The following is a 24,111-nucleotide window of genomic DNA, read 5'->3' as shown; positions in this document are numbered from 1 at the left end:
TGAATGGGCCTGAATTCCTAAACTAAGGCACTGCTGCCCACCTGGATGCCATCGTGGCCATGCAACAAAGCCCTGCAAGCTGCTATAGTGATGTTACACTAGGATTCTTTTCAACAGCTCTTTGGTGTGAATGAAGGGAACTGACCCATGCTCAGTAAGAGTCGTTCTTTTTACTGTTGTGCCCATATTTTACCAACCGTGTCACATGGTTTGTTACACAGAATCATCTGAGAAGTTGTGCATGCAAACTGTTTGGAAGAGGACAGGCACTTTCAAAAAATGCTTTGAAAAGTTAAATAGTCTTGGTAGACAAACTGTCAGAGAGGACTGACTGGTGTTTTACACTGTGATGTGTTGGGACATGTCGTGTTAGTGTCCGGTTGCCTGTTTCACCACTGGAGGGCGACAGAGCCGCTGCACTGTGCTTGTGAACAGTCCTGGATCAGCTGCACTCGACTAAACAAATGCAGCCTTTCTCAAAGTCACTCATGCTTTAACATAAAGAGAGCAGCAGCCCTCCCACTCTCTCGTCTGCGCATCTAGTTCTGGCTCTGCCGGTCTGAGCTGTGCACGATGCAGGCTCACAATAGCTCGGGGACAGCGCGTAGCTCCTTATGCAACCACAGTGCACCGTCTCTTTCCATGCAACCACATGGGGCTGTAATCCACTTGAAACCAGCGTGAGAGATGTCTGATCCTCCGCACAGTCACAGCAGTCAACATGATTTCATCTCATTTTAGGAGAGACTTAATCGAGTGGATTATACAGCATGTCATATATTAAAAGAAAAAAAGAGAAAAGTCCAAAAACAAGACTAAAAATACCGTAAGACGGCTATAAATCCATAACATAACACTGGATACTAGGAATACTACTGCTAAAGTAACCATCAGCAAAACACAGAACTTTAGAGATCGCACATGAGCGCACTCGCCTGCAGGGGGCGCTCAAGTAAACTTTTTTTTTTTTTTTTTTTGAAAGTGGGTGTCCTCTTTGCAATCAGCATCGGCAGCAGCTGAGTGCTCCTCCTCAATCACCTTTAAAAACCTGCAGCGAGCACACGGACACGCACTCGTTTACCTGCAGCTGAAAGCCGAGAGAAGATGTTCTGCAGACGGGCATGGCAGAGGCTCGGGCCGCTGGCACGGAGGGCTTTCAATCCCGCATCCAGAAACGGTGAGTTAGGTCGCCAGTTCATAACTTCTTAACGTTTTGACTTGATTTGTCGTCAAGCTAATTAGAGACATTAAAGACCTCAGTCTCGTGCGTTTACCGGCACGTGTGCATTCAAAGTGCTGATTTAAGCGTCTTCTGAATGACTGTCTCTCAGATTGTGAAAGTGTCCACAGTGTGCTGACTCATATGAATGACTTTAAAAGTGAGTTTCTGGAGCATTTCTGCACGTTCCTTTAAATCTTTCCATTTTATTGCGTATGTGGAAGTATGAAGTCCCCATAAAGAGATCCATTCGTGGGTTGTGCAGTGCTTCAGTCAGAGGGAGGTGTGTCCTGCTCTGGGAACATGCAGTTCTTGCACATTTTGTTATGAAAGGGCGCATCTCACACGACTAAAACCCCTAATTTTAGGTTTTATAAACAAGTTGCATCGAGCGCACTTGATTTTGAAATGCAAATATTTAAGTCTCAAGTGTATAGTTGGGCATAAATAACGATTTACCAGCCGTCCTTTGCCATGGTCACACTCTGTCCCAGGTTTGCCTTTTATGAGCTGGGCCTCACGCACATCAGCTACAGAAGTTTCAGCCTCCACAGTGTGAGAAACAAAACAAACAAACAAAAAAACACTGCTAAGTAAATTATAGAAGATTTACAACTAATAACTCAACACAATTTTGCTGACACATTTGTATTTTAGACTTGTTTGGAGGGTTTGCATGTAATGTGAAGGAGATGGAGACTTGATCACTCTTTAGGACCTTTTCTCGTGCATCAATGCCTGGATCACCCTCTACTTTGGGATCTGAGCATGTGGAATTCAGCCTGAGGGTAAACTGCTGCTTCAATTTCCTGTTTAAAAAAGGAAAAGCCAGGCCTTTGGTTGTCCTGCAGGTCTGCATATTCTCCCTCATACTCTTCTCTCAAGTTTGACAATCTACACATATCTGTATTTTTGCCATCAAAATGTGTAAATGCCACGTTATCCCCCTCCAGTCTTATCTGTACCGTCTATTGTGCGCCTGCCCGTCCTGGCAGGGGGATCCCTCCTCTGAGCTTTCTCACCCTTGAGGCAAATAGTGACTGTGATTCTGGGCTAGACTCGTTCTGCCTCGGTGAGCAGATGGCAGTTGACGGAGAGTAGCAGGAGAGCATACATTCAACCAGCCTCTACACGCATGTGTCACTGCCGACGTAGCTGCAGTGTTATCTGTTGCCTGACATGTGTGTGCATTTTCGCAGGCTTGAACCAGGCAGGGATTAACTGATTACTTGTATAAATAACCTGTACTTGGCCTTGTCACTGTGGAGTGCTGCTGTGTCATGCGTATTAGGAGGCAGGACTTATACTTCCACAACAGGGCTTCTGTATGTTCTGCTCTGTTTTGGTTTCATACAGGTTTTTAAAATGTATTTATGCATTGCTTGAAGTGGGCCGGTACTCACCGATACGCAGCACTGGCACATCTTTTTCTTTGGTCTACTGTGACTTTTTTCTCTTGCGCTGGCATTTCTTACAAGCCCCTGGTACTTTTCTGCCCTCTAAATATGCTCCATATCAAGTTCTCTGGGCTCTTCATAATGGCCAAATAAACTGCATTACCCAGGGGGCATTGCATGATTACCCGTTCTCATTCCTGCCTGCTTTTCTGTCAGCGGCTAGTCTTAAGTAACATTACATCAACCTTAGAGTAATGTTGTCCCGGCTCCAAAAGGACAACAAGAGAACAGAGTTGGACGATGACACAACAGACTAAAAGCTAGTGTGCAAAGTCAGTTATTTTCACTCAAATGATTGAAGTGGTTGTCACTGTGGTTAAATGCATGCGTGTTGTGAACATCAATATCTTCTAGTGTCTTTTATACAGTGCAGAAATTTAGAATGTAAAACTTAATGCTTGGCTGATATCAGATATACACATGGCAACATGTGAACAAGGGGGAGCACTGGTACCACGATGTATCTTTTAACAGTCTGGTTTTTGTACAGGTTAAACAAACGAGATGTAACGTGTTAATTTGTGATTTTGTTGCTGTTTGACAGAACCAGGCCTGCTGGTTTCCTGTCTGGCTAGTTTCTCCTCGTTTCCAGTCTTTAAGCCAAGCTCATCGAACTGGCTGCTGGCTCCAGCTTCATATTTAACAAGTTAAAAAGTCTCTGCAAGAAAACAAGTGTATCGACCAAACTGTGGAACTATTCTCAAATATTAAAGGATTTAATTTCCCCCTTTGTTCGTGATGGATATTCAGTGTTACAAGGACATACTAACCCTGCAATGACTCTTAAAGGTACAGCAGGGTTTAGTCACATCTAGCGGTGAGGCTGAAACCTGCTTGTCTCACTCTGGCCTGTGGATGGCTGAAGGAAAAACCCGAAAGGTGCCATGTAGAGCCAGTGTTTGGTTTGGTTTTCAGGTGATTATACACTAATGAAAACATGACAATGCATATTATATTAAATTTCAGCCAATAGATCCCCCTAAATCCTACACACTGGACCTTTAACAATGGCAATCTTGGTCATCACCTTTTAAAATTGATATGGGGAACTTGTTAGCAAACTGCTGCTTATTTGCACATCCAGCAGCTACAGAGCAACATTAGCATGAATTTGACCGCCTGGTGAATGTAATTTTTTTTAGCTCTATTTTTGGTCTCTACCAGTTCCTGAGGACTGTTAAATTCTCCATAGTGTCCACCAGCTAGTCAAACTTCTATGATGTTCCAAAATCCAAGGGGAGCAGCAGATTCGGCTGATTCTAAGCAGTACGAGCAACTCCTTAAATGTTGTCAGATGGTTTTCACGTCGTTATTTCAATTACTAAAAAATATCCTTTCAAGAGATATAACTTTAGGATTTGTTCTGGACCTAACTGAAGTGAACATTTCCCTAATAATTGATTTTTAGAAATGTAATCTAGGAGACGGTGACTATTGCTTCCTGACACAACACAAGCTCTTATGTATTATTACTATTTATTTGAGTGAAAATAAAACATTCAAGCTGACTTTGGGTCAGAGTACGTTGTGTTCTTTCAGTGCTTCGGACTCAACTTGCTGAGTAAACCTTGTGTGTGCACACAGTGTAAATTATGCCAAAGATATCGTATGTACCGTAACTGGATGTACACACTCTTGGGTGTGTGTGTGGTCGAGGTAGGAAGAGATTAGGCTGAGGCTGTGTTTGGGATGCAGGGTGGTTTTATTTATGGCCTCCTTCGCATGCACCACTGGCAATCCTTTAAACACCAGCAAATCTTTTAACATGGCACACAGGCTGCAGCCAGCCACGCTTCCCTATCCACAACACCACCAGCCTGTGTGTTGAGCGACTAGTTCAGATGAATTCAAGTTGTTGGTGCAGAGCTAAAATGGTCAAACGGGAGGTGTTTCAGTGTTTGTGTGTGCTGGGGATTTAATTTAAGGGACAATTCTGTGTTTAGCTTGGCTGCTGCTGCTCAGTCTTTCCATCTCCTCTACTACAAATGACCAGGGCTGCATTGTGTAACTGGATTAAGGGATGAAGGCATGTTGACGCTATCAGAATGCACTGGTCTTTGGGCCAAGTTGAACATGAGACAGACTAATGAGACCGTTTCCTGAATAAAAAGCCTACAAACTCTCAAGTGTATAATCACTTTCTCTGATTTTTTTTAACTTATTCATGCTAATTTTATAAAACAAAGCAAATTTTCTGTTCAGTCAGTAGTTGACTGACAAATGTGCAAATAACAAGCCACCTTAGTCCTAAATTACAATCTATCCCACATTTCTGATTTTAGAAGTTTCATTAAATGTAATGTCAGGTTTTCCAAACTAACCCTGGACCCTCTGCCCGTGTCTCTCCCAGCAGCTCCAGTGCGACACATGGCCTTTGGGGTTCCTGGCGGCTCCTCCAACACGGCATACCTTGTTCTGTGTGGGGGAGGCCTCACTGCTGCAGCCGTCTACGTGAGTATCTGAGGTTTCTCCATTCAAGGTTCACCTTCAGTTTTGTGGGTGATGGCCTGTAAGTTTACATTATTACCCTTTTGACTTTCTGCTGTGACTTCTTAAAGGTTTACAATGCAAGAATCAAGATCTTTATGTGAAGTAGCCTTAATTGTTAGACAGAAAGTATTAGTCTTATATTGCCACTCTACTGGCATGTATTAGTACTTTCCATACACTGAATAAACATAACTGTGGGTGCACATCATCTTCCAGAACACAGGATATTTGGGTCCATGAAACACCAGTGCACCTGCTGATTCCAAACCATAAAGAGCAGCACTGGCTACTTATGATTGTAGTTTTTCAGTGGGGTCTCTTGGCTGGTGTTAACGGGCACTCTGGTAACATGCAGCCTCAGGACAGACTGGACTGTGCAGCAGACATCACCACAGTGCAGACACTGGACGGGACATAGAAGGTTCTGTGTGCTTTCTCCACACAGCCATTGTCTGTTTACTGTCAGGCTCTTGGCAAAGTGCAAGTGTGTATCAGCTGTTTGTTCGTGTCAGACAAAATGTCTCAGTAAGGTGGAATTTTGTAACACTGTTTTATGCTGTTATCATTTGATTTGTGCTGGAATGTACTGCATAAGTGCATATCTACTCTCTCTCTCAGGCCTACAAGACAGTCAATGGTGATAGTGAGCGCCATGAGGACAGACTCGCCAGCATGGGCTCCACAGAAAAGGGTCAGTTGCTTGCACACAACACTCACTCAACCTCCCGAGCATAGCTTCGTGCAACCCACAGGCCCTCAGTACAAGACAACACAAATTCTATGGCTGCATTTTCTTATTAATGCTACAGAAAGTCCATGTACATGAACACAACAAATAGAGATGACAATGCCTGGCCCAGGCAGCAATAACACGGGTGAACAAGCTTATCATGGAGGTAACAACCCTCAGTCCTCATGGGGGCGATGTAGAGAGAATCAGAGTTTCTATGTTGACAGTATACAGTTTTACATTATTACATTCATATATGAAGAGGTGACAAAAATCACAAATATCATTAATACACCCATGATACAGACATGAGGATCTCGAGCTTCGTCGCACTCGTCAGCCCTGCTTGTTTTGAGTGGGAGTGAATCCAAACAGGTGTCAGCTGCTATAGCGCCCCTAGTGGCAGCACGCGCTAAGATTTTGCAGCTAGTGCACTCCAGGATGCAGTGACGCGTGAAATCGTCTTTTATACTTGGAGGTGTCTTCCTTCATGGATTTGCCATGACCATGTTTGTGCCCAAGTGTACAGCCATGCTAGCTGCTTTGTGAGGCTGTACATGTCGACCATGTGCTAACGTGCTCACAATAACATCGCTAACTTGCTGATGTTTAGCAGGAAATATGTTTACCATACTCACCATCTTAATGTAGCAGATTGGCTTGCTAACTGGCACTAAACAGTACATGGTATTTTGTCATGAAGCAAATCATTGGACTAATTTTTGACTTAATGTGCCTGCTGAGAGGTTAGGGGATCACTAAAGCTATTACAGTTCACTCCCTGGGGACCATGAGTGCCTGTACAAAATTTCACTACGGCAGCCTGTCCAGTTATAGTTGAGCTTTTTCACTTTGGACCAAAGCGGTGGTCCGACCAATACAGTCATCCCTAAAGCTTTGCTGGTAGCATAACTAAAAATCCAGATAAAGACTCATTTTAGACAAAGCCAAAACAATAAATCAACCAGTTTGATCACTTTTACACAAGCATATTGTCATTTTGTTGAGGCATTTCAGACAGATCCCATTTTTCACAGATCACACAGTTCATGCAATCTTTTCATTCATATTTTTGAATCTGCCACCCTAAAAACAGCCAGGATTTAATTGGGCAACGTGTAATTTGCTCAATTTGGGACCTTAATTTTGGTTAATGTTCCTTTGTGCTGTTGAATTGAATAACCGGACTATGGTTCTGAGAAACAGGAAGCAGAGGCCTTCTGTAGTTCTGAGATGGTTCTAGCTTCATCACCCAAATAAACATGGTGGACTGATCACACTCAATAGCTTTATCTTGCCTGTCTGTTTTGATCTCTGTCTGCAAGTTATTTGTCTATTCAGCCAGTTTGAGCCTGGAGACATCATGGCTCCACGCCCAGAGCAGCGACTAGTCTGTAATTGGGATGAGCTGCAGCTGCCACTGGTTCAGTGTACATTCTGCCTGGAAGTGTTGTTTTGGCCACAAATGGAGCATAAAGCTCTGCTCCCTACAGCGCTGGCTTTAAACTGGCGAGTGATTGCATTATGTAATCAAGCAGAAATTTCCAGGAAGTGGTCAAAGTGATGCATATAGTGATTGTGATCAAGGATCATATTGTCCTCACACAGTATACTTCACTGAGTATCATAACATTGCAAATTTAGCGTTCTTGAGCTGTACAACACACCAATCAGGTGGGTCGTTTGATTTATTTGGCTACTTCAGATGACAGCCACTCTGAAGATGGGGCCAAAGAAAACTTACTGTTATAATGGACCTAAATAGATATTGGCTATGACTTTCAGTTTTTTTTTTTTTTTTTTTTTTTTTTTTTTTTGCTGTAATACAGAACTCAAATTAGTCTCTTCCAACACACATGGGCTTAGTTAATGTCTAACTGTTGACTGTTGTCTAATCAGTGGCCGGAGTAAAATACAGAATGCTGTGTTCCACCTCTTTCTCTGTAAGGATGTACTCTTTCAGGAATCTGTATAAACCAAAATTGAATCGCTTGTTGGTTGAGACCAACAGCCAGCAACCAACCGTTTGAGTGAGGTCAGCAGTTATTTCTGTCCCGAGGATGACATGTTGGGATTAAGGATTATCCTTCACTTTACTCATATTATACTGCTTTACCTTTTTTAGACCTTTAAAGACGCAAGCTCTGGACCTTCAACCTCACGTTTCTTGTTGGGACAAGTCTAAAGTCAAATGGTTCAAAACTGATAACTGTGATATTATTATTTACGTGTCTTAACACCTGAAATCTAAGGTACAATGAACTGCTGTTCTTCAGATTAGTTTGGGTTGACTTTTCCTGATGCACATAATGAACAAAGAGAAACCAGTCAAGAAAGGTTGCTGTTATTAATTTCTACTCCCAACCTCTTAATCTTTAGCACCAGAGGCGATGGCACCAGAGGCGATGGCACCAGAGGCGATGGCACCAGAGGCGATGGCACCAGAGGCGATGGCACCAGAGGCGACGGCGACGGCGACGGCGACGGCGACGGCGGCGGCTCCAGAGCTGACGGTGGCGGCTCCAGAGGAGGTGGAGGCACCAGAAGCTGCAGCTGCCGCAGCTGAATCCACCACAGTTGAGGAGGTAGCACCAGCCGCTGAAGTCGTCGCAGAGTCTGTCCCCGCTCCTGCAGAACCGGTAGCGGAGACCGCTGCCGAACCTGTCGCAGAGGCCGCGTCTGAAGAAGCCGCTGTGGCCTCTGAGGTGGTCGTAGCTGAGACTGCTGCTGAGCCAGCAGTCGAAGAAGAAGCTGCTCCACCCGTAGCGGTAGAGGCGGTTCCTGAAGCTGCTCCAGTCACTGTGGAAGTCGCAGCCATGGAGGACACGCCCGCAGAGGCCCCCGTAGCAGAGAGCGCTGGTACGGCAGCAGTAGATGAAGTCCCTCCCGCTCCCCCCGCTGAGGCAGAGACTGGCTCTGCAGCCCCTGAGGCTGAGGCTGCCCCTGCTACAGCAGTGGCTGCATAAAGCTGTGATACTTCCATATTTCTCCCAGAAAGGAGGGTGGTGTCCCACCTCTCTGGGATTAGGAAAAAAGGACTCATGAACCCCTATTTTAATAAATGGGGGGGGGTTAGTTTTCACTTCCAGTTGGTTAATGAATACCAGTTAGGGGTTCATCAGTCCAGTTTTCAGGTGCCTTCCTTCCCTTACCTCACCCCAACCTTCAGACCCAAACCAGAACATTTGGCATTAGGCTGTCTGTTTAGATCCAGTTTCTATAGAAATTCTTATAACCAGAGCAAATCCAAATTACGATGTGTCAATGTGAAGTTTGACCAAAAACCAGTTTGCTCCTCTTTGCCTGGCTGCTTTTTTACTCATAAAGACCATTTTCTTTTTCTCTTGCACATTCAAATACTTTCATTTACATTACTACAACCTCTCTGCCTACATCTGCAGCAGCCTGCAGCCATCTAACTGACATCATTTCAGTATACCTGCTTTGTTTGTACTCTTTAAATGTGAAACTTAAATGTTTGAGGGAACACTCCAGAAAATTAATGCACCTCTATCTTTGAGCAAGTTGCCATTATGATTAATACAGTTTAATGTTTGAAGAATAAAACCTCACTGGATTGATATAAAGACAGTTTCTTTTTTTGTTGTTGCATTTTTAGCACTACTCTAAGGTTGATTGTTTGAAACTTTTTTTCTAATGTTTGCTTTTATCAGATTCTGCAGGTGGTAAAAAAAATGGTTAAGAATGGGTATCTCATCTGCTTGTTTCTTTGAATATAGAATGTGACATGCAGTAAATATTGTAATAACTGTATTGTAGGTGTAGAAACTGCTGCTTCCTGTAGAAATGCCACCTTTCCTGAAGAATCCCAGTGCCGTGTTCATGCTCCTGTGCATTCGAGGTGGAGAGTTGAAGACAGCCATGCAAATGTTTGCTCTCAGCACTGTGTGCTCCAGGATATTACTTGTTGAGCATGTGGCCACTCTTGCATAGATCTGTTTTCACTGGAATTAATCCATGATCAATCACAGAATGGAAACACAAGGGAAATCCAGTGAATACATATCACCTAGGTGTCTGTAAATATTTGTGTAGAAACAGTTATATTTTGGAAGGGGTAGAAAAGACGTGCAGGCGACACTCCATAAACTACATCAGAAGGATGTGGCAGGTCCTGTTCAACAAGTTGACAAAAAATAAACTAGATTCATGCAGCTTTAATTTAACAGACTTGATTGATAAGCCACAGATTTCTATTAGCCTTTTATTTGGAGTGACAGATCAGTTTAAAACAGTCTCAGACAGGTTAAGACTAATCCTAGATTACAGTACTTGTTTTAGGGTGTGCTGGTAGCTCACCAGGGTGGGGTGACAGACAGGCTAATGGGACGTTGTTGATGGCCGCCCAGGAATGTTGACTAACAACTCACTAAAAAAAAAAAATGTGAATGACGTCGAATGTGGGAATCCCCATACTCTAAGAAGCTGACTGCTTTTCAGGTGCCGTGTTTCATACTTTTTCTCAAAAGGTTACAGCAGCAGCAGGAGCTTGAACTGGGCAGGTAGTCTCCTGTAGAGTATTTCCTGAACCTTTGGTGTCCGTAGAGCATCCAGTGATAGACGTCAGCTCAAGGTAGGTGCAATTTATACAAAACGGCACAGCAAACCACTGTGCACACCAGAATTAATCCTGACATTTCTGAAGGCCTGCACATGGCTCATTGTTCACAGTAAGGTAGATTGGAAAATAGTTTTCCATGATGGCGTTCACAAGGGCTGCAAAAAAAATATTTTTTTGGCCAATTAAGAGCATGGAATTTCAAAGACTTTTCCGGAGCCCAATGGGATGCCTTCAAATGTCTCATTCGGTGATTCAATTAGCTGAAATTCTTCCAGCATTAACATACACAGTCAAGGTCATGTGTAGGAGTGTGTTGGTCTCTTCAAAGATAAAATAACCTGCATGTTGCATCGAAACATACACCAGTCATGCTTCATATGATACCAGGCTCTAAATTTTACTGCACATGAAGCTCATTTATACCTCTGTTAAAATGTGTGAACTTGTATTCTATAGAGTATTTCAAAACACTCTCAGCCACAACCTCCTGTCCTCCTCCTGTCCTTCAGAGTCTATGCCAGATCTGCTCACAGCTGTGAAGATCTTGGCTGGCTCCACAGTTGAGATTGCAGCGGCTTCTGTTGGTGAGACCAGTCTGGTGAAAGCTGTCCGGAAAGTAGAGGAAGATGGAAAAGTTTTGGACGCCACACTGGAGGTGGCAGAGCCAGAGGTCCTGGAAGCAACTGCAGAGGTGGTAGGCGAGGAGGCAGCTGTTGTAGTTAACATGGAGGAGCTGAAGTCTACAGAGGCTGGTGCTGATGCAGAAGATGCAGATGTTCCAGCTGCCGAAGAGGAGACATCTGCTCCTGTAGCAGCAGCAGCAGAGGAGGAGGAGGAGGAAGCAGCTCTTCCTGAGGAACCTACAACTTCAGCCCCGACAGCGGAGGAAGGTGGTGAGGTTGAGGCTGAAAATCAGGCTCTGGCCCCTGCAGCTGCTCCAGAAGCTGTCTCCTCTGCAGAGGCCTCGCCTGAAGATGCTGCTCCTGCTGAGGAGGCCACACCAGATGAGGAGGCCCCCATCGCTGCTGAGACAGCACCTGCTGCTGAGGCGTCAGTGGAGGAGGAGGCAGCAGCCGAAGCTGCAGCAGAGGAGACGGTTGAAGCTGCAGCAGTTGTGGACACGATTCAGCTGGCAGCGGCCTCTGGGTCAGAGCTGGAGGTACATGAGGCCAAGCACTGCCACTCCTGCCACTCTGCTCCATCAGCAGCAGAGGAGGTGGCGCCACCTGTTGCTTTGGGAGGGCAGCTGGCCAGTGAGGAAGCCCTGGATATAACACATGAGGCCAAGGAGGCAGTGTCACTGGTGGAAGGACAAAGTAAGAACATACTTTAAGATGTTTTTGGACACCCCATACCTACTTTAGTATTATTTATAATGTATTAGAACTTTCTAAAAAGCAGGACCCCTCCCAAAGTCCCCAAGGTTGAAATAACATCTAAATATGGAGTAAGAAAATAAAAATATGCTCCCTTCAGCAGACAGTTAAAATACCCTTTTCTTCCTCCCTGACAACTTGCGTACCATCCCTGAGTATTATCTTCATGATCAGCATTCCCAATGCACATAATGTATGTTTAAATGTGACTAAGACTTAAAGATTTATTAGGGTGTAGGGTGAGAAACAGGTGTCCTTTGATCTGAAGGACAACATCGTCAGACATCATAGACCATCATGGGGACACAGTGGGCACCACAGTGAAACAGTCAGACTAGATTGCAGCACAGTAAATTTTTGTGACTTGTTAAACATATGTGCACCTAATACCAATCATATTATATATTTTAATTAAGGTGTGCCAGTGACAGGGTTCTGGTATTGTACATGCTGGCTCACTGACATGGCTTAATGATACACTTGAATGGAACTGAGCCATTCTTAACATTATTAGTTCCAGTTGTGCTTTTCTGTAACTGAGTTAATGATGGACATAGACTAATGTGTTTCAGTCTAAAAGGCTTACAGACACTGTCAGCTGAAAAAAACATTGTAGAGTTGCTACAGGACCCACTGGCCACCTTGCACAGAATCAGTATGGAGTTGGGCAGTTTCTTAGGTTGACTTTCAGCCTGGTTTCCCTTTCTTGTGAGCTGGCATTAACCTTCAATGATAGCTTACAGCAAAGACCAGTATGTTTCAGTTGCACAGTACAGAAGCTGAGAATGTAGCAAGTGATTTAAGATGAAAATGTCAGATGGAGCAGCCATTGATTAATACATCAGACTGCACCTCCATCTTATTTAGAGTATTTATATACATCTTTATTATACCATTCAAACACCCACCAGTGTGGGTAGTTTCTTCTCCAGTTCTCCTCTGCCAACGAGAATTCGTATGTTTGTAGCCTCCTGGACACTAACATGTCTGCTTGATGGTATGCAAACCTACGCCTTACAGTAAGAAGCCATAATGTATCAATACCTTCATATCAAATCACTAGTGCAAACTTTCTTCAAACAAATGGTAAAAGTTGATAAAAACTTCATTTTGGTTTGCTCCTAAACTCACCCCACAGAGCAGTGTGTGCATGTCATGGTCCACTTCTTCTGAATCTTATGAAGTCATTTTCTCACAATCAATTATCTTGTTACCTCGAGAAGTCAGCCTATTTTGTAGTCGAGATAATGAAAAAATGAGCTTTGTTATTTTAAGATAATAAAATTATTGGGCTAACTTGCTGTCTCAAGATAACAGCATTAAAAACAGAATCGCAAGTAGGAAAGCTCTCAGATTGTAAGGATTCTTAATTGGTGGTTTATGAAAGCAGAACAGGCACAACAATAAAAACACTGTCAGTACACAGAAGTGCATTTTAATTGCTCTTTGTCAGTTCGGGCTGCTAGTTTTCTGTATTCAATAAATCACAAACACAATGTGTGTAAATTACCACCTTACTGCAAAAACAATATGACCTTCCTTGTACTTGGCTCTGACCAGATGTATTTCTGCCTATATCCACAGAGCCAAAGATGTCTATCTGGACTGTAAAAAGCTGCTCAGTGATGTAATAGTACAGTTAAGAAGGTAAACAGCTAAAAGCAGCACAGCTATAAACACAGCTGTCTGCATAGAACTAGAGACAGTAGAATGGACATCCTCAGGATAGGCATCATTGTCAGTGGGCCACATTTGAGATGCTCAGAGTTGAGGTGGGCAGTGTGAATCACGTACACTGTTACTACACTTTTCTTTGCTCTTTGTCTGATTTAGATCCTGCTTAACATGTCCATTCTACTTATTTAAAACTCTAGGATGACTAAAAATAACACTGCCATGTAAACTCATGCATGTGTACCATACAAACTAGTGTTGTGCTTGTTTGTTGCAGCCACAGAGACTATGGCAGTGGTGACAACCCAGTCATGACATGACAGCGTGCCTTCCGCAACAGTCGCTTATCTGTCAACCGAGCCAGGACGACCGATGGAAACAACACAAGGAGAACAAGCCACGGGCTTAACTAGCTAATGGTTCTGTTCTGAAACGTTATCACAATTTTTTTTATGTTCTCTTTCTGTTTCTGATCAATGTGTGTTAGTGGTTGTGAAATGAATCCCATTACGTCTCTTGTCCTGTAGGTGCCACTGTTGCAAAGCTTTTCATGACCAGTTGAACTGAACAGAAGTTTCTGTAAAGGTGTTATAGAAGGCAGTGAATGTGGTTTGTTGTCACAGTAATCTAGTAATAGACTGCTTTTCATAGATATTGCCAATTTCTACAAACTGTACCAAGATTTTTCAGTTGGGCTGCACCTATATGTTTTCCTTATGCTGATTACAGGATATGTCATTTTCTTATTCTATCATCTGATTTGGCATTAAGACATGCATTTAAAACAAATGCAGGTGCAGACATGACTATCTTGAAGTATTTAAGTGTTTAAAGGCCATTACATTTTTATTGTGCATCTAATTTGAAAGTGATGCATTCATAGACGAAAACATTGCAATATTAGTGAAAAACATTGCACCAATGCTGATATTGGCTTTTTGAAGCTGATATCCATAGTAAATCCGTATTTTGGTGCAGATCTATGTTCTATTTATTTTAGTGTTATTGTTGTCGACATTTGACCCTACATTTGACCCCCTACAACAAAAGACTGATACATTATATATAAGTTCAAACTGCTATAAATTGATTTGCACCCTTTAACTTAGATGATGTTGAACAGTAACATGCTTCCAGCTGTCTAAGAGTAGTAGATGGATGCTTTGTTTTAAATATATTTTTAGGTGCACTGCATAAATGATCATATATTAACTATATATTATATTAATATATTCAAATAGTTAATATACCCGTTTTTATGTAATTAATGATGTCTCTGTTGTCATGATAATGTGCTCACATAGACACTTCAAATAAAGTGATGCATAAACACACTGAACGTAGTTTTGCTCTTGTGTTAAATAGTGATATTAATCAACACGGTAATGCAGTGTGCTGTGGTGAATGGCAGCGCACTAACCATTTGGCGGAGACATAACTCCTAAGCGTTTCAGGAGTTTTTTTTTTTTTTTTTTTTTTTGGCATAAGGCAAGTTATCCCAAACTTAAAACCAAAGAGAAGCAAGAAAATTAATTCGTAATACAATGGCAGGTTCTTTACCCACCGCTTATAGCAGGAAATTGTTTTTTCAAACAAAGAAATAAAGTTTACAAACAAATCACAGTGAGATGGATGAGTTTACTCTGGTGAGCTCTGATTGTTTATGGCACGGCGTGACGTCACGAGTGTTATTTTCCTGCACGAGCGGAGAGTAAAACTGACAACCGACAGTCTCCATTAGCACAGGAGCTGTCTGTCCTGCCCCGACGCCCGCGTCTGTAGCCACTGACTGCTCCACATGAAACACCAAGGGCACCCAGGTCTATCCTCGTTCGTCTGGAGGTTCCAGCACTCCCCACCGTGAATACAGACAGCTAACGTTAACGTCGGGTTAGCTAGCCGCACCGTTAGCAGGGGGACTCTCCAGCCCGTCGACAGCGGCAGCGGGATCAGAGGAAGCCGTCCGAAGAGGAGGAGGAGAGGTTACTGGATGTCACACACAGATACGCACACACACCCACACACCCCCCACACGCAGCAAACTCTCATTAGCCAGCCAGCTAACGTCAAGTTCCTGCCGGTCAACTAAGTTGGTCACCAGCAAAGAGCGAAGTGAAGAGTTTGACGGTGAGTGAGTTGATCTGACATTAGCCAGCGTTAGCCACACGGGTTGTTGTGTTTCTTTTCTGTCAGCTTGTTTTTGTCACAGTGCTAACTTAGCGTGCTATCGTTAGCTAAGTTCATGTCAGTGTTCAGTTTCTGTTCCGTTTGCTTCGTGCGCGCGACGTGTCGCCAAAAATGACGCGTTTTATACCGCAGACTTTAACGAGCAGCTCGGCATACTAATGGAGCTAATTAGAGCTGTATGTAGATGATGCCAGGTGTTGGCTAATAATCCAGTGATGTGGTTAGCTGCACCGAGGAGCAAAAGTATCATTGCTTTGCAAAGGTAAGCAACAGTGAATCCGCGCTGTCCCACCACAGATGATTTGACATTTGTAAGCATTGCAAATTGCTGCGTTATGCAGTGAGGGTTTGTACTCTTAATTAACTTGAGACTTGAGACTAGCCTCGCTGCTTTCCATGTCAGGACGCATGACCGTAAACATACAACACATTGAAACTGTATTGGCTTTGTAGGAGAGCAGTTAACCCTGTAACCTGTAACCTAGTATGAGGCGGTGATAAGCAGGCCATTGATTCTGGTGTCATGCTGTAGCTTCTTCCATTTTCTTCTTGCTTGTTGAAATAATCGAATAGATAATAACTGATGTATTTACTTTTACTCCTAATACTACCTTTCGACATAGAATTTGTTTTATTTTGGAAGTGTGATTTGGAATATTTGGGAAGTGATAATACTATTTATTTTCCTTGTTTATGTTTTAACTACTAATTATTTAGTTCAGAAAATGACAAATGTCTGTCAAACTTAGCTAGGTTTCAAAGTGTCTTAAGATTGCTTAGATTCAGTTAACGTTCTGTCAGCCACCTAATCATATAGTTATCTGTGCATAACAATTGAACCTTCAACTTGTGTTTGATGGATGAGAAAACACAAAACATTCATTAGTTTTCTCTTTTAACTTCTTCTTCCCTGTGTGCTTATCTTTGAAGACACTGTAACTTAGCATCATCTGGTTTCCTACTGTAACACAGTATTCTCTTTTAGGTTCTGATCTGCAGTATGGTTTAATGGCTGCTGGTATTTACAGCTTTGATTTTGTGTGTGGTCAAGTAGTGTCAAGTTCTCAGAGGTCTGACCCCGCTGTCTCCAGTGTGAGCTTTACTGACGTGTGTGTGCTTTGTGCTCGTACATAAATGATTGACTAGCCTGCCTTTTGCTCAGCCAGTGTATCCTGCAGTCCAAGCTAACATTGAACTGTTGTCTGAAGGTTTCCACTGGGCGGCCTCAGTTGTGCCTGAACGTTCTGTCGAGGTCTGTCGAGGACACAGATACAGACACTGTGTGCAGGCATTTGTACCACAGAGATGTATGGGGGGTGGGGGGCATCAGTGAGTCCCAAATGCTGGTCTTGAATGTTCTGTGTGTAAAAGGGAATACAATCACTGGGAGGTTGATGGTCACATCATTGATATTTTATTGTCACTTTGTGATTTCCACAGGAATTTCTTCATAGGGTTAAGATCAGCTCTGTAATAATCACATTCTTTAAGCCTTACAGCATTCACAGCATTCAAAAAAAAATCTAGCAACATATTATAGGATTTTTGAATGAAACATGCACCCAATATAAGAAGTAATAGATCAAAATAAACAACAACAGTTGGTCCCATCTTGTCAAATACCACCACATGACCACCACTAAGGTTTCATGCAGTAAGCATGTCTTGTGGGAACAGCAAAGCAACTTCCTCGCTTAATGCGTAAATTTTTCATGACACAGTTTGACAAAAGGATAGTTAACTTTGTTCATGTTGATATTTTAAATACCAGCAGGCAACGATTTATCTTTCCAACAACTTTGCAATAAACAATACTTTTAGATATCAGTTAATCAATTAATTATTAGTTTTTCATTGACTAGAATCAGTCAGCTATTGATCACAGTCTCCACAGTCTGAAGTGTCGACTTCAAATTGCTTGGTCTGTCCAACGGTTCTAAACCAAAAGGTCTTCATTTTGCAATGACATAAAACAGAGAAATAGAAATCTTGATTGGCTAGATCCTTCATATATTTGGCATTTGTGCTTGATAAAGGACTTAAAGATAACTGAAGTAGTTAGCAAATAGTTTTCTCTCAATCAGTTAATTGATAAATTTACTCCTTGTTTCAGGCCTAATATAATGTAAAATGCTCATTTTACCAAACTTGCACATTTTGTGTTTTATTTGTAGCTCTGCGAATGTCTCATGACGTGCCAAAGCTAAAGATGTAATCTAGAACATTTTATGGTGTTGGAAATGTGAGAGTGTAGTGAATTTAATTTGGTTGTGCTTCTATGTCAGTGTCGGGATATTAAGCAAGACAACATTTTAGGACAAGCTGTGAAAGTTTCTGGCATATTTTGTCAACAGATGATAATACACCATGAAAATGTAAATAATGCAATGGGAATGTATGACCCAAAAACGCTATCTCACAAGGCATACTTTTCCAATCATTGAATGACTAAATGATTAAATGTGACACTATAAAACTGCAGAGAATTTATAACACTACTTCATGACTGTATCATTGTAGCAACTGAGATTTACTGGAACGTGTGTGTGTGTGTGTGTGTGTGTGTGTGTGTGTGTGTGTGTGTGTGTGTGTGTGTGTGTGTGTGTGTGTGTGTGTGTGAGAGAGGTGGAAGTCGAGTCAATCCTGAGGTCATACTTGCCGTGTATTTTCTGGTTCTGTCATCTGTGTGCGTGTGTGTTGGTAGAGGGCAGGGCACAAGGCAGGGCGTTGTATCTTTCTTTACCAACAGCCCCAGTTACTTGGAACAAAAGCTCTGTTGTTGAAAGATCATGTGACTCTGTGTGTGTGTGTGTGTGTGTGTGTGTGTGTATGCGCGTGTGTGTCCCACCCTTGTCATGTGATCTTAGCTCAGGGCAGGGTCTGAGAAGTGCTGAGTGGCTCTGAGAGGTTCCTTCCACCCAGGCAGCAGGCAGGCAGTGAGCATGCAGGCAGAGAGAGAGGAGGAGACGGATAGACGGATGGATGGATGGATGTTGGACAGAGAAGAGGTGTGAGAGAGAGAAGGATTTGATATCTGATTTCTGTTGATTTCTCTTACAATGCCAAGACAGCACCAGTCTCTTCTGTCCATTTTCCTCCTTGTCATTTGTGGATTTGTAAGCAGTAGCCAAGTGGAAATGCAAGCCTGCATTTTGAATCACATCAACTTTTCTGTGGCAAGGCAAGTTTTGACTTTTTTTTCAATGTGTTGTGTTGAAAACTGTCAGGATGACTGTGCTCTATCTTGTGAAGTCTCGCGGCTGCTACTGACTCACTGTGAAGTGGAAAAACATTTGTAAAAGGATCGAGCTGCTCGTCTGCTCTCCTCCTGGAAATCGAAAGTTAAAAGTGAACTGAATTGACGCATTTACAGTGAGACATGTAGCTCTAGCTGTTATCCTCTTTCATTGCACCAGAAATATTTTTAATTATTGGAATACCAACATGACTTGTGGCAAACTGTAAGGAACGCAAAGGTCAGACTGACTGCTGTTAACCTTTGGACCAACGAATTCCTTTGCTTGTAATGTGACAGGTATTTGATGATAATTTCTGAATATAGTAGTTTGTTGAATTTGTAATAATGCAGCCTTGACTCATTTATGTTTGAGCTGAGAAGCGACAAGGAGCCACGTGTTCGCAGTCATCCAGCAGGTCCTGTAATACTTGTTTGAGTCGATGCAACCTGCCTGAGGGACTCCCAACAGATCTTGTGTGTCTTTGCTTTGTGTGTGTGTGTGTGCCTGCGCATGAGATTATCTTTTCAGTATCTTAGTATGTGAAAATAAAGACAGGATAGAGAAGTAACAAAAAGAGAAAAATTAGAAGAATAGCACTAAAGAGATATAATGCAAGAATATTGGCCAGGCTGATTCATTCTGACATATGCTGTCATTTTAGTGCTAGATCATTCTGTTGACCAAGTGAACACATACAGGCACTACACACAGGACTCTGCACTTTGAGCCTCCCTTTCACTCAACCTTTTTCTGATTGACTTTCTGATGAGGAGTTAGATGGGCTCGGTAGATTACAAAAGCCCAGTGTGTCTCAATTTCCAACTCTTGCATAATAACCTCTGTCAGTTTAACAGCTAAATAACAGCACGTAGTGCAACACATGAGCACACCTTTCTTTGGTTAGGCTATTTCTGTGCCAGAGAGCAAAATGCAAGAAACAACAGGCGCAACAAGTTTCCATTTAGAAGGGAGCTGATTCTCAATCTGTCCTGATTTCCTGGTACTCAGGAGCAGCACATGCCAGTTATATGCCCTTCTGTGAGACCCAGGGATGTGTCACATGTTAAACAATACCCCTGCATGCACACTGCAAATCTGAATCAACCCAACCCCTCAGAAACATACAGCTCTGTAGATGAGTGTCTGCTGTATGCTACTGAATAATTGAACAGAGGATTTCTCCATCTGAGCCGATATCATGTTGGTCTCAGTAGCACAAGGCACACCAGCACAGCATGGCTCATCTATTATACAGCAGTAAGAGTAACTGAGCATGTCCTCAAGCACACCATGTTGGAGGATGTATGGTCAGAAGTTTTGTACAAAATTAGAAGTGCTCTAGGTCCTGCATGAATTGAATTTACATTGTGTACTGCTCATTTTGAAAAGTGTTTCATTTTGCACTAAAAAATGGAAATATTGAAGTGGCAGTGAGGAAGAGTTATTTCTAATCCTTGTCTTTGTGTGGACAGAAGAATTTGAAGAATTTTGCGCAGGATTATGTTTAAGCAGAGGGTGGGCTCTGTTGGCTGTATAAGAGGGCAGATGTACTGTGAGGAGTTTCTTCAAATTTGCAAATTTCTCCTTGGAGATAAATAAAGTATCTATCTATCCATCTATCCATCTATCCATCTATCCATCTATCCATCTATCCATCTATCCATCCATCCATCCATCCATCCATCCATGAAAAGTGTCAAACCAACACGTCTAAGGCAGAAGTGTTAAGTACTGGTTTAAATGTCCACACTTGATGCAGGGGTGAAAGCCTGCTGCCATAGAGAGGTCAGGGATGTGAGCAACAAGTAGAAATAACGATGCCCACTTTCTGCTCATTCATGGTGTTGCATTTGATTTTCCACATCAGAAATGATGGCAGTAGTTGTGTGAAGATTGAATGTGGAGAGCCTGCAGGAAGAATTTCAGATTCTGTCTACTTTGTCACCTCACCATTTATGGCATGAAGTGCACCAGGCCACACTCCCCTTGTTACTGTTGCTACATATGTTTAGCTTTCTGCTCACACACAGTTTTTTGGTTGAAATTCTTCGTAATATACGAAAAAAATGAGTCCTTGATTTCTGACAGCGATTAAAAAAAGCAAGCCTCTCATTTCTAGTTGGCATATGTTGATTTTTGTTGGCTGAAATGACAACTGTTGCTATTAGATTTTATCATCTTATCACCAGATTTTATTATCTTCAGCTGTCTTCACTATTCCGCTGTCTGACAACCCTGTAAAGGGATCTTAGATATGCACTTGTCTACATATGTACATGATATTGTGCTAAAAGACTGGAGCTAAAACTGCATGACCCAGAGAAAAGTCAGCATCCTCACCAGCTGAAGATTTGAAGACTTGGAAATAAAGAAACAGCATTGTTAATGCACTATAGGGTAGAGATAGTTCGTGCTAGTATTATGTAAGTATGATAATAATATTTTTTTATTAGAACCCGTAACCCACAAACTAATGTAGTATGACTTGCTCACTGGCCTTGGAAGTAACACTGGGTTAGGTTACTACTGTTGTTAGCTAGTTAGCTTGACATGCTAGTGTTTGTAGCTTACTATATGTTTGAGGAGACACGTTTGTATTTTTGGAAATGCCAAAAAAACCCCACCAGCCTCTATGGGTGTGCAGTATGGCCAAAATCTTCTATCATGATAAGATAAGAGATAAAATAAGATAAAACTTTATTTATCCCAGGCCGGCAAAATTTGGGCATTACAGCAGCATGTAGTAGCAGTGGGAAGAAAAATGGCAAGAGAGATAGAGAAATTAAAAAAAACAAAATACAAAATATGGTATGTGATCTTGTGTCACAGTAACAGTATATATCACAGTATAGTTGTGTTTTACTTGTTGTTTATACTTGTTATGTAAATTCAAATGGTTTAAAATAACCATATCATACTTTATCACATGTGATTATTTTCTTCTTGTATTTGGAAACTCCATACAAAAAAACAAAAGCAGCTGCCTCACATGAGACAACACAAGACTCAAAACAGTAAAACTAACTTTCTTTCAAAATCAAAGCTTTAAGGTTCCAAATGAGAACGCATTCTCACTTACTTGAAATACTTGTTTTAGGTTCAGGTGATGGGTGGTGCCTGGGTAGAGCTTGCAGGAGGAGGGCTCATCTGTAATGATGACTGTTTTTGCGTTGATTTCAATACTACATGTGTTTGGACGTATCCACAATGTCAGCAAAACAGTGGAAAGTAATATCCAGGCGAGCAGAAAAGAGTACGAGGCAGCTATACTCCATGAAATGTCATCTGCACGCCACTCTATCATGTGGTACATACCATATGACTCTACCATCGCATGGTATGTACCCTCATACAGCCCAACCCAACCACCCTCTATACTCTTTATATAAAGAATATCTGCTTTTATGCTAGTAAGAATAGGTTTGTGTGTCTCTGTCTGTCTCTCCATGCGTCTGCCTTCCCTTTCTATTATGTCCTATTATCACCCCACAGAGTAGCACAGGACAGGAACTTAGGCCCCTGTGGTGCTCCAGTCTGCCCTGCCTAGATTGTTCACTGTGTTTGGGGGATTGATTTCCCGTCAGTGCATTTCTTCCTGTAATAGCAGACAGGCACTTCCTGCAGGATACAAGAGATCTGCGCCTTTAATGAAGTCTTGATCTACAGTTGGGACGGATGGAAGGTGTAGTTGTATAACAGATAGATGATTTTTATTTTGTAAAGTTGTTAAAATCTTGAGTGAGCAGTCAATATATGCCATTGCTGGATCAAAGCGTTCTTTTCTTTTTAGTAAAGCAACTTAACTTCACAATACTTTTAAAAGTTTGACCATTTGGGAAATGTCAAGAAAGCATATATATGTATTTCACGTCTGTACAGTGAATATCATGCCAGTTAGCTTAGCCTGGGAGCAGGGTGAAATCGCTCCCCTGGTAACAAAATCCACCTACCAACACCTCTGAAGCTCCCTAAACATTGGCAAGAAAGCGAATAAGCATATTTGTTGAAATGTCAGACTCTTTGTTTTAGGGATCCCTACCAGAAAATGCTCAAGCACAGTCATCTAGACAACAACAACTGTGGAGGACAGGCCTGACACGGGGAAATAGGCAGACTTCTGTCATCATCAAACTCACTCTTGTCTAAATCTGGTCATGTTGTATTGCTACATCACAGACTTCACTGTTTTTAACAAAGCCCCACCCCTCTTCTCTCTAGGGGCTTTTGTTCACCAAACTGGTGGAGGCCACCAGACGGAGTTGCTGTGGCGAATCTCTGGCTGTGACTGCTGATCCCTGAGGAGCATGAGTCATGACCTCAGTGGTGCTGGTCGACACTGGTGGGATGGTGGTGGAGTATGTCACAGCTGAGGAGGACCCCCAGCAGGTGGGTCGTACACAGACTAAGCAAGAAATAATGCTGCAGTAGCAGTTCACAACACAATCCTGCCTTCTTTTCTCATTTCTGTCGTATCCTCTTGAAATATAATTGAATCTTCTGATTTTTTTTGACTGTCCGGCTCTCTTCCCTCCCTCAATCCCTTTACCCTAGCAGGAAGAAGAGTGTGAGGTGGACCTGGAGCTTGAAGGAGAGGTCGAAGGAGAGTGTGAAGCTGAGGCTGAGGACTACCCAGCAGTCATAGTGGAGGAGGTACCCGGTGCCAGCCTGACTGAGGAGCAAGGTTACTCAGCCCAAGTGCTGGTATGTGAGGATGAGATCTACCTGATGCAAGAAGTGGGTGATGAGCAGGAGGTGGAGACAGAAGGGGAGGCAGGTGAGACACAACTATTTCTGAATTCTTTAGAAATTGAATTTAATGTTGACTCGTAACCTTCCTTTTGCCGCTGTATGTCAGTGCACCAGATGACTATCAAACAGTTACGAGAAGTAACACACCTCACTCCCAGAATGCCCAGTGCAAACCTTGATCATGACATAACCTGTTTTATCCTTTTATCTGAGGTGCTGAGAACTTAAACTCATGTTTGCTTTCTATATAATGTTACCATTGCTGATGCACAGTTCCCATTTCTTCTGGGTCACCAAGGTTTTAAATTATTAGACAAATAGACAAATTTGACCTACTGTTACCTGCTGTTGTATTCACATTTGGGCTGCATGTTCTAGAAGAAAGAAGTTGGTTCTGGATGTGTGACA

General features: G+C 42.4%; 2 protein-coding genes across 10 annotated transcripts in view; both read left to right on the top strand.

The window, feature by feature from the left end:
* Positions 1-1,013: 1,013 nt before the first annotated feature.
* On the top strand, positions 1,014-14,836 carry mgarpb (mitochondria localized glutamic acid rich protein b). Of its 4 annotated transcripts, none has more exons than XM_041933563.1 (7): positions 1,014-1,177; positions 5,030-5,127; positions 5,785-5,857; positions 8,276-8,755; positions 10,988-11,794; positions 13,439-13,501; positions 13,806-14,836. In XM_041933563.1, exons 1-6 carry the CDS (start codon positions 1,105-1,107, stop codon positions 13,483-13,485), a joined length of 1,578 nt encoding a protein of 525 aa, XP_041789497.1. In that variant the 5' UTR covers positions 1,014-1,104; the 3' UTR covers positions 13,486-13,501; positions 13,806-14,836. The 4 variants fall into 4 exon arrangements, with proteins under 4 accessions (XP_041789497.1, XP_041789499.1, XP_041789496.1 ...); XM_041933565.1 differs by having other exon boundaries at positions 5,027-5,127; positions 8,336-8,755; XM_041933562.1 differs by having other exon boundaries at positions 5,027-5,127.
* A 428-nt stretch (positions 14,837-15,264) lies between these two features.
* Positions 15,265-24,111, top strand: part of elf2b (E74-like factor 2b (ets domain transcription factor)) — an 18,407-nt gene continuing 9,560 nt past the window's right edge. For 2 of the 6 annotated variants that reach the window (XM_041964825.1, XM_041964788.1), the window contains exons 1-3: positions 18,672-18,896; positions 23,173-23,340; positions 23,506-23,728. In XM_041964825.1, the coding sequence (XP_041820759.1) occupies positions 23,266-23,340; positions 23,506-23,728 (298 nt within the window). In that variant the 5' untranslated portion in view covers positions 18,672-18,896; positions 23,173-23,265. Of the gene's footprint in view, positions 15,656-18,671; positions 18,897-20,701; positions 22,637-23,172; positions 23,341-23,505; positions 23,729-24,111 lie in introns of those variants that run through there. The other 4 variants (XM_041964796.1, XM_041964821.1, XM_041964805.1 and 1 more) reach the window with 4 other exon arrangements.

Source organism: Chelmon rostratus, chromosome 3 (genome assembly GCF_017976325.1).
Source record: "Chelmon rostratus isolate fCheRos1 chromosome 3, fCheRos1.pri, whole genome shotgun sequence".
NCBI classification, from domain to species: Eukaryota; Metazoa; Chordata; class Actinopteri; order Chaetodontiformes; family Chaetodontidae; genus Chelmon; species Chelmon rostratus.
Note: the sequence above shows the minus strand (reverse complement) of the source record. Positions and strands in the feature narration are given on the sequence as shown.

Coding starts and splice junctions, on each gene's coding strand:
- mgarpb (XM_041933562.1), top strand. CDS start 1,105: ATGTTCTGCAGACGGGCATGGCAGAGGCTCGGGCCGCTGGCACGGAGG. Junction 5,858..8,275: donor CATGGGCTCCACAGAAAAGG/GTCAGTTGCTTG, acceptor CTTAATCTTTAG/CACCAGAGGCGATGGCACCA. Junction 11,795..13,438: donor GTCACTGGTGGAAGGACAAA/GTAAGAACATAC, acceptor CTATATCCACAG/AGCCAAAGATGTCTATCTGG.